The 16,177-nt window shown below is 42.1% G+C and overlaps 1 protein-coding gene across 1 annotated transcript in view; it reads right to left on the bottom strand.

Annotated features, from left to right (window-relative positions):
• Positions 1-4,029: 4,029 nt before the first annotated feature.
• trak1a (trafficking protein, kinesin binding 1a) overlaps positions 4,030-16,177 on the bottom strand; it is a 42,887-nt gene continuing 30,739 nt past the window's right edge. Inside the window, exons 8-18 of the mRNA XM_013913368.1 lie at positions 16,033-16,108; positions 15,644-15,743; positions 15,265-15,395; positions 15,085-15,159; positions 14,422-14,559; positions 14,218-14,294; positions 13,870-14,109; positions 13,110-13,420; positions 10,668-11,150; positions 9,098-9,200; positions 4,030-7,977 (exon numbers count right to left, since the gene is read on the bottom strand). Coding sequence (XP_013768822.1) covers positions 6,915-7,977; positions 9,098-9,200; positions 10,668-11,150; positions 13,110-13,420; positions 13,870-14,109; positions 14,218-14,294; positions 14,422-14,559; positions 15,085-15,159; positions 15,265-15,395; positions 15,644-15,743; positions 16,033-16,108 — 2,797 coding nt within the window. The 3' untranslated portion in view covers positions 4,030-6,914. The remainder of the gene's footprint in view (positions 7,978-9,097; positions 9,201-10,667; positions 11,151-13,109; positions 13,421-13,869; positions 14,110-14,217; positions 14,295-14,421; positions 14,560-15,084; positions 15,160-15,264; positions 15,396-15,643; positions 15,744-16,032; positions 16,109-16,177) is intronic.

Below are 16,177 nucleotides of genomic sequence, written 5' to 3'. Positions count from 1 at the left end.
GAACTTTAAGACAAACACATACACAAATATTTGTGTATAAATTTCTTTCCCAGTAACTGTGAAAGACTCGTTGCCAGTTATCACAAATGCTTGATTGCAGTTCTTGCTTCCAACTCATCACTGTGTTAATGAGAGAGAGAGGAAAGCACCAGACAATTAGCAGCCTGTAAGTGCCTGCATGTAAACACAGTCAACGGAAGTGGGTCACATTCCTGCTGCTGGTGACTTAACAGGTGCCTGGAGGGCCTTATTTTTCAAACAGGAAACACAAAGTTTTAAAGAGAAAGAAACTGGAACAAGGGATATGTGGAGTGTAAAATTAGTGTTACAGTGCAGACAATACAACCCTGCACCTGTACAGATGTGGTGATCAGACTAAGTCGTAACAGGAAAGACATTAAGATGATACAGCAAATAGTTGCTGGAGGGGGAAAATCAGCAAATTAGTTTAAGGAGTATATTTCTGCGGCATATTTACAGAATTAGAAGCATTACACGTTTGTGTCCACACTCTGCAGATATGAATATGAATGAGGGACCAGTTTTGTCTCAGGTTAATTAACATGAGTCATGAGGGGAAACTACTGTGGAAAATGTGGCGTGAAACAAAATGAATTTGAGAAGAGTTTTTAAAAGAAAACTTGGCTGACTGGTGTCATAGAGTCAGTTGTTGCATTCTGTGATTCTGGCTCAAAGTACCCAAAGTCAGTGATAAACATTTAGTCAGGCAACAGAGAGATTAACTTGTATATGTGTCTTCTTTAGAGTGTTTGAAGGTCTTTGACTGAGGTACTCAGTTTACTGTCAAAGCTTTGCAGCAAGGTGCTATGTTGATGAGCCCAACTTACTTTCTTTCAATGAGGAACTCTTGCTCAAATATTTCTGCAGGCTTTCTGAAGGTCTCTCACAGTTTTTCTTTTCACATTGTTTTTCACACATTTTCAGTCCATGCCTTGTATTTGATTATTTTCAGTAGTTGCTTTTTTTTTTCTTTGCCTGCTTGTTTGTTAAGTCATATAACAGTGGCCTATGAATGAATCAATCATTAAAAGTGCACCTAACTCATGGGATGAACCAGTGTTGTGTCGGCAAACGACTTAACAAAGAACCAAGTATCTTTAGACACTTTGTTACTAGCAGCTTTTGAGAAAAATACATAATTAGTTCCAATTTCTTAATAAAAAAAGCATAAAAGAGTATTTTTATAGCAACAAGATAATTCCAAAAGAGTAAGTAAAAAGAAACCAAGCGTGCTTGGTTTCCTCGAAAATTTGAGTAAAGTGTAGGGCCAAAAAAGGGGAAGGCCTGAAAAGCTATCCACAGCAGATGAAAGTCTCAGTCATTTCTTTAAGAAACAGGAAAACAGCGAGTAAGGACCTGAGAGTCTGAAGCCTCATCAGAAACTGTCTCAGTTGGAGGTTGGCTGGAAGCAAAGGGATAAAGTGAGTGATGAAACCAAATTTGAAATTTTTGCTGGTGACTGTCATGATTTCCGCTGCATTTCAGACAGTGGTGTTTGGATCATATCAACACTGATGGAATGATGAAAGCAGAATAGTACGATTTTGAACCACCGTGCAATACCTGGATAGAAAAACACAATTCCCCACATTCCTATAAAAACTGTATATAAAATGAATGGTGGCACAAGACCTTTGCCCAGTACTGTATATCATATCCTATATGATATAGTTACAGTTAAGTCTTTTGTGACAAATGTGATGTTGAATGTGCTGTAAACATTTATGTTAAATGATATATTTTTACAGCAATGCCTCTGCACCCCAAGGGCATACACTACACTTGTGGAAAAGGTGCATGCTTGTACAAATTCCCAGCCAGTGAAAGTGTGAGCTAAAAGTCAGTAACTCAACACCTCTTGGATTCCAAATTTAATTTGGTAGGGGAACAGATGAAGCTAAGTAAGTGGCCCGTATCATTTTCATCACAAATCACACAAAAAAAGCTTTATCTGATTTAGTAGTGTTTGTTTGAGGTTTCTGGAAGAGGCCTGAGTACTCTGCTTTCTGTCACAGTGGAAAAGATTGGAGTATTCACCCCATCGGGATTCGCCTCTTGAAGCTACGATCACATGAACTGTTGCTGAAGTCGAGGTTCTTACCGAGCTGTTGTTAATTACACCGTGATTGAGTTGGAGATGTGGCGCTACTTTACACCAGGACAGATTCACCAAGTCAGTTTGAAGAGCTGCCTGCATCTTTACTCGGAGGGAAGCCTGGGTTTTTAGGAGGTGTTTTGCTTTCTCCATCATTTCCACTAAGTTTGCAGTAACTTTGATCTTCCTCCACAGATGATGAACTGTAACCAACTATTGTTAATCTAAACTCAAATATAATCACGACACAAGCTTTTCTTATCTTTACTTTTCCATCTGTTCATGTTCTGGCTGACTCAGATCTGCAGAATGCTCTCATATCCTCTGTGGGAGCGCGCACACAAACACACACACACACACACACACACCGGCCATTGCTTCTCCAAGCATTAAAGCCCACCTCACAACTAACCGGTGCTCCCCATCCATCTGTGCTCTCTTTTCATTCAGTGAGCAGGATTGCTCTGTCTCGGCTGAGATCCCTCCACCATGATCTTTAAGAAATCATTACGTTAACATAGTCACATTTTCCATCTCAGTTTGGATCATCATATTTACTGCAGGACACCCGAACATGTTCCTTTGGCTGCTCTAACATTAGTTTATAACTGACGGTGTAACTTATTATGCTGGTGTGTCTGAGCATCACTGTAGCAGCCTTAAAGAAAGAAGCCTGGGAGAGATCTGCTGACCTTTATCGAGGCCAAGAGGAGCACATGTGGGTTTACTAGACCTTCACTTAATCTTTGATTGCTGGTTTACTTTCTTTCTGAAGGCTTATTGGCTTGGCTGTGGTTTGTGTTTATGCCAGCTGTCCATTCTGGGTCTGAGAGACAGCGCCTCCCTGTGGAATACAACTGTAAGTAGAACCAAAGCAGTAGAAACTCAGTGCCACCTACTGTTCTTTGGTGTTCATTTATGGGGAGAAATGCTCGCAGTAATACTTAAATTAGTAAACAGGTGGATTGCTTAAAAAGTAGTTACAATGAAAGGGCTCCACCCCGTTGACTAGACGATCTCTAAGGTGTTACACGTTTCGTGGCAATATGCTCGCTCATTTGTATAAAGAAGAAAACGAGGCAGCAGAGTCAAAGGAGTGCAGCTGTTATTTTTTGAGTGAAGGGTCTGGCAACTTAGGTGTGGAGAGAGATGCATGAGAGAGGCCTGGACCAGCTGCTGAGCTCTGGCAGCAGATGCAGAAAACTGTTGTAGTCCAAGCAAGGGATGAATAATTCTGCATAATTTAGTGGGTTTTGGTGAGATTGTGTCCCATTTGTTTTGTAGTTATACTAAAGTTAAGTAAAGTTATGTGTTGAATTGAGCTTTTTACTCCCAGGCTGCTGGCTTATGGTTCTTAGGGTATTTAAAAGTAAAATGGGAGGCAGAGGCCTCAGCTTTTTTTAAAACCAACTCCCAGTTTGGATTTGGGCTTAAAACGTTTATTTTTGACAAAGTTTGTAGTTAGGGCTGGATCAGGTGACCCTAAACCCACCCTTAGTTATGCATGTAGTATTTATTACTAATTTCTGATGCCTTTGTCTCGCCTCCCCTCCCCCAACCAGTCCCCAAACCACTAACACTCAATATATGAAAATATGAAAGGTGATTTTTGTTATATTAAGTAAAATGTGGCCATTAAAATGTGTTCAGAATTTGCAAATTGATGAACTCATAAATGATAACGCGTTACTCTCCCCTACACCGCATCCATCAGCCTTTATAGGTAACATTAAGTATTAGTATCGGTAATATTGGCTCTGTATTTACTTGGTATTTGCAGGATTTGCAGAATCACACAGCACTACTCTTCACCTTAGAACGTCGAGCAGCTTGAAGTGACTTATTGTGATTCGACACATAAAAAAAAAAGTGTACTTTTAATGTAATGAAGCAAAACAAAGTCTTTATTTATTTATTTATTTATTTATTTATTTATTTGACAGTACAGTCAGTTCTGTAGAATAGAACTCATCAGTTTTTCTCTTTACCCAAAAATAAACAACTCAAATCCCTCTTCGTTTTTTTCAAGTTAGCATGACTATCTGTGTTGCATACATTTACAATGCAATAATAGTTCCCTTTCATGAGGTTAACACAAACGGAACTTAAATCAACATACTGTACACAAATGTATGGCCCTACAGCAGATTACTGTTTGTCAAAAATTACATTCAGATGAATTGACACACACACGCACACACACACACACACACACACAAAAGCAAAGCATACACGCACAAACACACATACACCATCTCCTTGTTTCTTCAGTCTTATCATTTGTTTTTTTAAAATACTGAAAATGGTCTGATTTTGACAAACACCTTGCTCTGTCATGAAGCATTGAGCAGCATCAGTGTACTGTCGGGTTTTTACCCACTGTTAGAAATGGAAATGTTTTTAAGATTTTACTATAAGTGCCAAAAAAACTGATTCATATAATGAATGAAAGGATTCCAAATGCTTTTGTGAGATTTCAAAATAAATAAAATCCTCAAAATTCCTTCATTTAAACAGCTGTCATGACAGATGTGCTTACTTTTTACAATCCAGATACTTCAATGATTGCTAAGTATCCGTTTCCCCCCCTCCACCAAAAAAAACCTTTGCTTGTTTAGTCATTTAATCATCAAGAACCACAGCAGGTCAGCATCCATTCATCCCACTAAACACTCACTGGTCCAGGTGCAATGCCCAAACTCGAACTCTAATGGAAACAATGTGCACAACAAAATGTCAGAGTGGCAATGAACAAAAGAAAGTCTGTTTGACAAATCGGATGTGCTTAAAAATCCCCCGCTTCATAAGCGAGCATCAAAGTGTGAGTTCAAACGGCAGCAACTGGACCCGCTTCAGTGACACCAAACCATCAGCAGGAAACTGTTGCAGACGAAACAACAAGCTGTTAAAACCAGCGTGAATATTTCAAGTCGCTCCATTTTTTAAAAATCCTTTTTTTTTTTTACAGTTACATTCAGAAATCAAGTCTTGTTTAATATTGCTTTAATCCTTTTTTACTCCTGCGCATGCTTGACAGAATAAATAACAAAAAGTGTCAGCATGTATGCAAATTATTCTGCTACAAGGGGCACATGCAATATGAGCAAAAAAAAAAAAAAAGAAAAGAAATGAAGGAAACTAACTTCAAGCCTGCACGACATGGTCCCTCCCAGTATTCACCAGCATATAACTTTGGTTTACGGTGAAAGCTCAGCGGTTAGCATGTTGCAGAGGTTTTTGCAATGTGGCAGCTTCCATTAAAATGTTATCGACCACTTCATGCATCGAAATCTCAATCAAATCACCCAACATTCATTGTTGTCCTCCAGCTGACTAGACAAATACAAAAACAGAGGTGAGCCAAAACCTTCTCTGCAGGTCTGTAGTCACAGTGCTTTAGCAGATGTGTGTATCTAGACCTGGTCTGTATCCCCCTTCACATGTGCACCAAACGCCCCCCAATTTTTTAAAATGACAAAAACAGAGCCACAAACACTTTAAATTGGCATAGGTACATTTATGTACCCTCTCTACTGCATACCGTACAATGATAATAATAATAATAATAATGAAGGCAACATAAAATATGAAGTAATCAACTAAAACAAACGCAGATCCATATTCCACAGACATACAGTATGTTCGTTTTTAGGCACATAAGAAAATTCAGTCACAGCAAGAGGACATAAAGCCCCAATCTGGATTCTCTCTGAAAGTATAAATTACAAAGAGGGGAGGGGTTGCTGGCAGAAAATAATCTCGATCTCTAGAGCCATGGCCACTGCTACGTAGCATAGCTTTCAGCTAACTCCACTGCATTGCAACACACACATAATGCAGGAGTAGCATTCATAATATGCAGTCTGGACTACATCTGTCACAATTAGAGACAAGCACAATCTGAAAGGTTTTAATAAAGACATTAATAGGACCACTGTTTGTATGTTAGTTTAGTCAGATTGCCTTTGTCTCCAACCGCGACTTAAATATCGAGCAGATCACATTTAATGAGTCGTCACTGCAGAAATCACAGTCATTCAAAACTTTTTTCTTCCAGTTCCTAAACTGAAGCTCTTCTAGTTTCGCTTTGGCTGACGGTCTTTGGCAACACTGGACTGGACACGACAAACACTCCTTGGCTGCACATCGAGTTAAAAGTTAGAAAGCAAAGCCAAAAACTGGAGGAGTATCTTGTTTGTAGTATCAGCAGGTTTACATAGGACATACACATTACATCTGGTGTATGGCCATGTGTAATCTTAAAAGTAAAGATTACATCTGGTGGTGTGAATGCACCGACTGTGTAGTCCAACAGTACAGTGTAGAACCCCAGTTTCTGCATAAATCAAGAAGAATTTGTTACATTTTTCTGCAAAAACAGGTAACGTGGGCGACACGTGCACCAGATCGGGCCTTTAATATTATACTATATGACACAGTATACTGTATGTCCAATATACTGGGCAGTTACAACAGACAAGAAGGCAACATCATTAGTCTGGCCTGACAGAATATGAGTATAACACAGTGTAACAGTTCTTAGCCAGTATTTCCATCCCACCTCACTTATCATGACTGTTTAGAAAGATGAATAATTGTAGTTGGACTGTGTCACTCATCTGTTTTTTAACCTTTTTCGTCCGGGAGAGATCACTGCGGTGTAGTTGCTTATGCTGTTTTGTTTTGTAAATGAGTGTGTGTGGGTGTGCACGTGTGGTCGTGTCATAAGTACTGTACTGCTCTGTAAAATACGCGAGACTGTGTGTTGTAATATGATGTAATACGCTTAATGCTTCCATTATGTCCCGGTTTCTTCATCGTTGTGCTGGTCGTGTGTGGTCGAATCCCCCACCTCGCCTTTTGGCCTGGTGTGTCTCTGTATTATCGTCTGCGATGTGACCATTTCCAGTGCATTTAGAGTCTGTGGTACGTGCACGCCTTTTGTGACCAGTGTCTTCTTTTTTGTTTGCACTTTGCCCGTTTCCTGTGTGTGCGCTGTGAGTTGTTGTGTATGTGAGGTTTGCATCGTATGCGGTATGAGTATCTCTGTGCTGGGGGGGCCTCCTGGGTCTTTCATCACCATGCTGGCCCCCACCATGGCGGGATAGCTTCGATTCCTCCTCAGTCCTGGAAGCCCCCCACCCAGTGCGCTGTTCCCCAGTCCAGCAGAACCAAAGGGGCCTAACAGAGTACTTCCAGATGAAGCTGAAGCAGAATGTGGGGAAAGGGTGCGAAAACTCTTCAGTTTGTCCACAAGCCGCAGATTGATCATCTCTGTTTGGTTGTCATCGTCCACCTGGCCCTCCTTCTCCCTTTCTGCCTCCCCCAGCACTTCCCTCAAAATTGTACGAGCCGGCTTAGAAGCGAGGAAGGTATCGTAGTACGGCGGGTCGTCATCGGAAGGGCTGAACTGAAACATGGGGCCTGTAGCGATCGAGGAAGCCGATTTGGAGTGAGGTGAGCTGGGTGGGCTGGATGGCTGAAGGAGGAGGAGGGTGTCTGGACGTTCTCCCAGGTGCTTGACTCCACCCTGCTCCGGTCTCTCTGTGCACCTCTGTGCTTGAACCCCTCCCAACACTGCCGAAGCATCCAGCCCTCGGTCCCAGCTGCGTGGGTTGTACACTGAGGCAGAAATTCCATTCTCCAGCAGGAGGCGCACCAGGCCTAGAGAGGTGCTGGTGGTTTTAGTGGAGTCCCTAAGGTTGGTGGAGGACTCGGCGAGGGAGAGGGAGAGGGAAAGGCGGCGAGGTGTGCAGCAGGGTGTGTAGGAAGGCGTGGGTGGGGCTGAGAAGGGTACAGGGGAGGCAGTAAGGGAAGGCGTGCCCGGGCAGGTACTGCTCTGACACGCAGCCATGGCTGGGCTGGAGGGGAATGGAAGGACAACAAAAGAAAAATGATGAGTAAGCATAACCAAAATTATACAGACACCACCAGCCTTTAATATGACTATTAAATCTTATCCTGTTCTGGAAGACTGAGCCGTGCACACAAGTTTAAGCTCAAGTCTGCACATTGATTTGTACTCTTAAAACTCAGAAACATCAAGTCTGATTGACACATTGTTCACACATTAAACAATTTAATCACACAGAAAGTTAGTTCATCAAGCCCCGTATACATGGTGAAGAAACATTAAGCACAGCAGTCCAATTTGTAGCCCTTAGCCGCTCTGCAGGGAGTACACCGTCACGTGACATTTATCTAATGGGAAAAGTGCCAGAAAAACTGAGACTGTAAACTAACTGACTCAAAAAAAAATAAAATGGACCTCTTTGCTTAGTTTATTTCCACCGAGTATAACACAGTTAGATTTAATCAGATTGGATCAGTGATTGGATTCCTGGATGTCAGGTTTGTTAGTTACAAAGCGGCTTCCTAACAGGGAAACTTATGAGGCAAATAAGAAGCACACTGCCCAGTGACTAACTAGAGGACACAGCTTTTAAAAATGACATGTTTGTGTTGCAGAGCTTTTTCACAGTTTAGTGCTTGTGAAATTTGCCTCACGCAGCTGCCCACAAGTCGCTGCCCACTAAGTTTGACCAGACAAAAGAGAGACGGTGCAAATTCCCCAAAGTTATTCTGCTTCACACCAGCAAATCTTTAGAAATGCACTACCATGCATTTCCTCACCCATGCGCACACTAGTAGGTGCACTCAATGGGTCTGCTCTACTTCGGCCATAACAACCATGTGATACAACTCCAGTTCTTCTTCCTCGTCACATGACCTGTTAAGCCAATCAAGACATTGAGCGTTATGCGCCAGGTCTACGGCAACACAGAAGCCCTGTCTGGAATGAAAATCAGAGAAAACCTGACTCGTTCAATTACCTACTACTTCAGGTCTGCCATTTAGAACAGATATAAAACAATATGTCTGACTGCCAGCTGTTGTTTATCATTACACAAATCAGGCTAAAGACAAAGGTTTATCAATGAAGTATTTAAGTGTTGATGTGTTTATTTATTTATTCTTTACCTGGGGGATGCAGTGGTCAGCTGATCAGAGGGGTGGAGAATCCTGCAGGTGGTGAAGGTATATGTGGAGCTAGTGTGGGACATACACTTCCCTGGGAAAAGAACTGGAGGAGAAAGGAAGGGAAGGAAAAAAAGAAGAGAGGGGAAGATTTTTAGTGTTGACACAAAATAGACCAAACACAACGAGGCAAAAAAAATGTTAACAACAACGTGGAGAAAATAGACCGTGGGCATAGTACAGGACCCGAGCGAAAGCCCCAGCTAACATTAGCCCCCCCAGTATACTTGTTTCTGTTAGAGAAACTCGAAGTCTATCCCAGCTAATAGCCTTGGTTGTGAAAATGTAGTTGCTAAGGGCGAGCCTCGACAACAAGAAGCAGCAGCTGAATCAGTCACACACTCATCTGATGTGACTGAATATTCAGTTTGTATACCTAAAGCATAAAGATGCGTTTATTACGCTTTTATAAATTATGAAACACTTAAATGAGGTAGAAGAGTTAAGTTATGAGGCAGATTTTTCATTGCAGTGGTATTAAAGTTACAACCAAGGCCACACGGGGCTGATTCACTGCAACACTTTAACTTTTTAGTGTTAATAAAGAGATCCATGCCTCTCAAGTTGTGCTCTGCTTTTACATTCATATTAATTACAGTTATAGCACTACAATGTTTACACCCTTTCTAGGGTTAAGTTCACTTGAATTTCTTGCGTTAATTTGTTTTATTATTCTCAGTGTTTCCCTGTACTGGGAACACTTACAAAGGTTTATTCTAGTCTGCGCCTCTTCTCCATTTTAAATGGTACCATGTTGACTTAATAAAAATAAAGCTTTGGGTTTTAAATTCTCTCTCTCATTTTTGGCTCGTAGCCGTAAAGTTAAAGCCACCCACTCCCACAAGATTTGTACTCTGGGACAAGAGAATATCAATGGCACGGCAGTCATCCACACCAAAGCTGCTCAGTAGGCTCCAATATTAGCTAGCCGCAAGCGCTACGAGTTCATGTGACTCGAACAGCTGCCCCAACAGCACTTGACCTGCCAAATTTCTTTCTGTATCTTCGTGCTTGTGTGCTACAAAACAGTATAGCTTAGCATGAAATATTAAACCCTCCTGCTCCTAAATAGTGTCTAAAATGTTTTATAGAATATACCTAAAGATACTAAAGACTTTGCAAAAGATGAAAAACTTTGAGTGTAAGCGTAATTGGCTGAAATAAAGGAGAAAAAAAAGTGGCAGCAAAAGAAAGTGTGAACTGAGAAGAAAGGCTGCAGATGGAAAATGACGGAAATGAAAGAACAAAAATAAAAACATGTACTCTGTCTCGTTGCCGTTCGCTGGCTGCATACACGGGGACAGCTCCTGGGGTGGGTGCGTGTGCAGGTGTGTACACATGAGCGTGATCATGCAGGATGGGATGTCACGTGTCCAATGAATCCTTTCTCCTGCCCCTAAACCCGCCACCCCTCCTGTTCACCCTCGTCCCTTTTATCCCCATGCTCCAGGGCAAACATGAAGGTGTTGTGGTTTGATGCAGTGCTGTAACCCCAGCTAAGAGGCTCCCTCACCAGGCATGCGGTCCACAGTGTTTGGCTGTAAGGTTTGGCGCTCTTTGGGGTCCACATGCCCGTTGATCTCGGGAGAAAAAGGCAGCGGAGAGGAAGGGGACGTGTTGGAGAGAGGAAAGGGCATGCTTGCAACATGTCCATCATTTCCCTGAACTGCTTCTGCCGCCGCGCAGATCGTTCCATTCAGTGCGTCTGACTGGCTGATTTCTTCAATGTTGCCATTTTTGTTGCGGCAGACTGCGGGAGTAGAGGTAGAGCGAGGCAGATCCGTGGGAGCAGGGCTCTCCCCTAGCACGGCTCTAAATGAGTCACATGATACTTCATCCTCCTCTGGTTGGTCCAGCTGCCAGCTGTCCTCCTGTTCCTGTTCCTGTTCGTGCGCTAAAGTGCGGAAGCCCTTCGTGACCACACCGGGCCGATGATCCAGCAGAGCACCCATGTGAGGCTGAGCCAGCTGCTGCCATGCGTGGAGCGTAGCAGAGCCTAGGAAAAAACACATCTTCAAGTTACGCGAAAATCAACAGCAGCTTCAGCTATTTTTAACAAGTTTGTGACCTCCTTTAAACACGCATACAGAAAAAGTACCACAAAATCTGTGATTGTCGATTACAGATATGTTCTTATCAAGTTTTCAATGATCACAGGTTAAACAAACTACATCTGTTTAAATTCTAAAAGCACCTGATTATTGCAGGTGAACACGAAGACGTCACTTATGTTCAGTAGGTGTTGTTTATGTGTTGAAATGTGCTTGAAAACTAGAAAATTATTGTTAGTACGTTATATATACACATATATAAACTAGGCTAAGCTCCAAAGTAGAGACGAGAACACATACATATACAACAAATGCACATTCTTAGATTATAACACTGTCACAGCGTTTCTTTATGCAGCACACAGAGACTCTCGCACACAGCACTGAGGGTGGATGTCACGACAAAGGAGGAATGTCTATAGGCCAAAGTGTCTTCGCACACCGGACTGCTTGAATTTCAAGTCTAGAAAAATGGTTTTCTACTAGAGATGCATTTTGAGAGATGCCAGTGCAAAAGAACAAACGCAGAAGAAATGAGAGAAAAGGAAAGTGGAAAATGATGAAGACTTTATTCAAGACATCATCAAAGAAAGCAAACAAGGAGAATAGAACAAGAGTAAAGTGCAAAGACCAAAGTGAACTGAAAGGCCAACAAATGACGAGTGGAAGAGGTGGACAGTACATACAGCATCATGACACTGATGAAAGGCTCAGAAACTTATGCGGACAGATGAACATTTAAGAAATAATCACCTGAGATTGTTTCTACATTACTTCTTATTTCTGCACCGCTGTTAGACTTGAAATGAAACATTTCCATCTCTTTTTGTTTTTTACATTTTCATGAGTTCACGTGCTTGGAGAACACATTTTTGTCCTATGACGCAAATGGTTGCAACTTCAAGTTTGGACACTAGGTGGTGCCATCGTACAAGATGTAAGGAAGCTTTCAGTTCCACTGGACAATACTGAGAGTGGATGGATGATTGAAGCGGTCACAACAAGTACATGTTAACAAAAACAGGTTTCTGAGATTATAAATATAGTGATAACTGCTCTGTATCAACAATCCAACACTAAGAATTCAATAAATAATAAATAAAGCTCCTCTATTAGAACAAGGCATCAGAAACATGTTCAGCATGTGTTCAAAAATACAGAAAGTGCATTTCAAATACCATACAGGAAATCACTCACTGCAAATGTGTCAGTGAGCATGTGTTGTTATGTGCTAGGTAGGCTTTTTAACACATTATGGCTGTGCACAACTTTATAGTTTGAGACACGCTCCAATATCCAAGTACAACACTTGAATAAAATATTAGGAAAAGAAATCATTAAATCGACTTTGTATAAGTTACTGTGTGCAGAACGTTCATTGAACTATTCTCATTCTTAAACTGCAGCCTTCGAACCAGTGCACTGCTCCACACACAGCAGGCTAACCTATATTTCAAAGCTGCAGCGCAACTGCGTATGTCTAAAATAAAAGGAGTGCTGCAGATTTAAACTACCATCCTGTTGCACCAACCTCTCCAGCAGACCTGTGGCTACAGCCAGGGGAGGCTGTGAGCTTGAGAAACTGCTCAGCTCCATCAAACTGGAGCTCCTTCGCAGCTTGTTAGGATCTGGTGAGGCGCTCAGAAAGATCTTGGACTGATTGCATTTGTGAAAAATCAGGTATTGATTCTCACTCTGAGTTGCTTGACTTTGGGTTTCACAGCCCTGGCTGCGTGCTCTGGGAGGAGTGAGGCTGGAATTTTGCACCTGGTTCTGATTTTCATTGTGTTTTTCCTTCAAAAGCTCATTTTCATTGCGAAAGGCTTTTTCACTGCTGAAATTCTGATTTACTTTTTCATCATGTGGAAGATTCGAGGACTTGTGACTCTGAGAGGAATAATCACCTTCTAGCGGCTTTACAATCTGCAGCTTCTCCGGCAGGTAGGACCTGGGTGTGAATGAGTACCCCGACCAGATGCTTCCAACTGAGGTATGTGAGGAAAGCGAGAACAAGCTTTCCGTTGGGGTTCCTGGTCCTCCTTTTTCCTCCTCTTTGGCCAGGTAAGCCAGCTTTCGCTCCCTCTCCTCCTCGAAGAATCGTTTTTCTGAGAGGTAGTTGTCCCGGCGGAGTGACAAGCGACGCAATGCTGCCTCCAAGTCCCTGCTGCCCGGAGTCCCAGGGGTACCAGGGGGGCGCTTGTTGGAGTCCTCTGACCTGAAGAGGGAGACAGACAGCGGTACAGTTTTTTTGCAAAGTTAATCTCTATTTTGAGATAATAAAATGATCGTTTAATTTAATTCACTATCAAAAGGGGAAAAAATAAGAAGAAACCTTAAATAATTGTGTTATTTCACTCTTAAGTGTATAAAAAACCCTCACAAGTCATTTGGAAAAATAATCCAAACGTTTGAATCAGAGAAGAAACTAAGTTTTTCAACTTATTGTCAGATATGACAAATAAACACGGGAAATTATTTGTGAAACTGGAACTGGAAGGTGTTTGCCAAACTTTGAAATGAGAACCTTAATCAAATTTCAAAACAGCTGCAAATGAGCACTCTGTTAATTACCTAACTGGGATGCTTCTAAATTAAATACATTTCATCAGGTCATTATGCTTCATCATTCAAATCTACGGTCCGTAGCGGGAGCGATGTCCATACCCGTCATCAGGCGTCTCCAGGATACTGCTAGTCCTGTTGTCTAGGATGATCCCACTTCCTGTTTCACTACCATAAATGGAGTTGGAGCGTGGCGTGCCCACCCTGCTGGAACGCCCTGAGGTGAAGCATGAAGTCTGATTGGAGCCTGGGATGTTGAGAGGAGAGGGGGCTAGAGATGAACGCTGCTGACGCATCAGATTGAGGTTTTTCACCGTTTGGAAAACTCGCTTCGGATGCAGTCTGCAGACACACAAACATGGAGTTGATGGATGACTTTTAGATTATTACAAATGATTAACATCTGAATCAGATCATACTGTGGAGGGAAAAAAAAAAAAGGATATGTACCTCTGCTCTTCTACGTCTGGATCATCCATTTGGAGTTCCTTCCTCATGGTGCCCTCTATTTCTGCTGCCAGTGAGTCCTGGAGAAGAAACAAATTGCTACTTGGGAACTGAAGATGTTGTGATGCAGACAGACAGTCTCTCTTCTAACTATGTACATTTCTTTTGCATTGTAAAAACCCTTAAAAATTTAACTCCATCACTCACCATCGGGAACAGGCCCAGGGAATGGAAACGCCTCGCCGTGCTGAGCGGGAGAGTTTTATTTCTCAGGTTCTTCAGTTCCTCCTGAGCTTCATGCAGCATCTCCATACACTCTGCATACTTGTCTTGCAACTCCTGCAACTAAAAGTGAAGAAAGGAGGAAGAGCTTTACAGAGAAGAAAATGAAACGCACTGAAGCAGAGTGTTTCACCTCCAGCCTGGAGGTCATTTGTCTCCTGTTTATCTCTCAGTTACATTTAAACAGTGACAGGACTGATTTTCATACAATTTGCTTCTCGGAGAGACTGAGCTTTGCATGCTGTTTTATTATGGTATAAAATATGTCTTTAAAAAGGACAATATACTGTGGGTGCTAAATTTGGTGATATAATAATATGTGAAGACAGGAGAAGCCATCAGCAGCATCTCTACTGGACCAATAACATGTGTTGATGGAAGCATGTTGATTATTGATGATTACTTTATAATTAGCATCCTAATAATAAAGTAATCATTTTTAAAATCATAAAATCTAACAAAAAATACAAATCTGATGGCAGGAATATATATAACTGTCATACTACAAATTTGCCTCATCTGGCAGCAGCTGGCAATGCAGAAAACACAGTGCTGTTGCCATGGTGACCAGGCCCTGGACTGCCCTACCTCAGCAGTGAGTTGTCGCTGGGCGTCTTTGGCTGCACCCAAGTGTTGAGTCAGCTCCTCATTTTCCAAAGCATACTGACAACACGGCAGACAACACAGGACAACAGGTGTGAAACCGACTGCATTCAAAGTATTTTTAGCGTTTAATGTAATCTGGGACAGAGATCGGGACTTTCGTACAAGCTTGGCCTTCTTCTGGAGGTCGACTATCTGGGAGAGGAGGTGTGTGATCTCCTCCTGCTGTCTGGAGGCGTCCTCAGTCTTCCTAGCCAGCTCTTCAGCCAGAGAGGAAATCTGCAGGTTGGCATCGCCTGGGAATGAGAACAGGTGTTCAGCAAAATACAGCTTATGGCCACACTGCTTCTAAAGAGTGACTGTGATTGTGTGTGTGTGTGTGGGGGTGTTTGTGTGTGTGTGAGTGTGTGTGTGTGTGTGCCACTTACTTTTGTAAAAGAATAAAATAAAATGACAATAATAAATAATTCTGACACATATAATTACTTTGTGTGTGTGTGTGTGTGGGGGGGGGGGAAACAAATAAACAAAAAAAGCCACTCACGTATTTCTTTGACACAGTCATTGACAAGTTGCTGCTCTTTTTCCTCATAGGAGATCGTTTCTGTCTCCAAATGACTCGCCTGGAGGGAAAATGAAAATAACTTCACATCACAGCAAAGATAAGATCAAGCTTATAATTCATTTAAGACTTTCTTATATGAATGTTTTTTATAGGGAATCTATAAGATGGTAGTGAGACCTGCTATGATGTATGGTTTGGAGACACTGACAAAAAGACTGGGGGCCAGTTAGAAGATTTTCAATGGAAGTGACCAGAATGGACAAAGTCAGAAATGAGTATGTGGCAGGGGTGTGGTTTTTGGCTCAGCGGGCTCGAGGCGCAGTGTCAGGGAGGCTGAGGTCCAGGTGAAGGGAATTAGGCTGATGAACTCTCTTTTCCCTTTTAGTGATGTCGGGGACCGGCAGTGTGAGCGTGGAGCCAGCTGGAAAACTGGCCATGGCTGAACTAGCAGTGCCGATCTAAACACATTGGGTGTGTGACATATAAATAAAAGTGACTAAACAGTAGGGATGG

The sequence above is a fragment of the Pundamilia nyererei genome, unplaced genomic scaffold (assembly GCF_000239375.1).
Source record: "Pundamilia nyererei isolate P.nyererei 1_Seehausen unplaced genomic scaffold, PunNye1.0 scaffold00128, whole genome shotgun sequence".
Classification (NCBI taxonomy): Eukaryota; Metazoa; Chordata; class Actinopteri; order Cichliformes; family Cichlidae; genus Pundamilia; species Pundamilia nyererei.
Note: the sequence above shows the minus strand (reverse complement) of the source record. Positions and strands in the feature narration are given on the sequence as shown.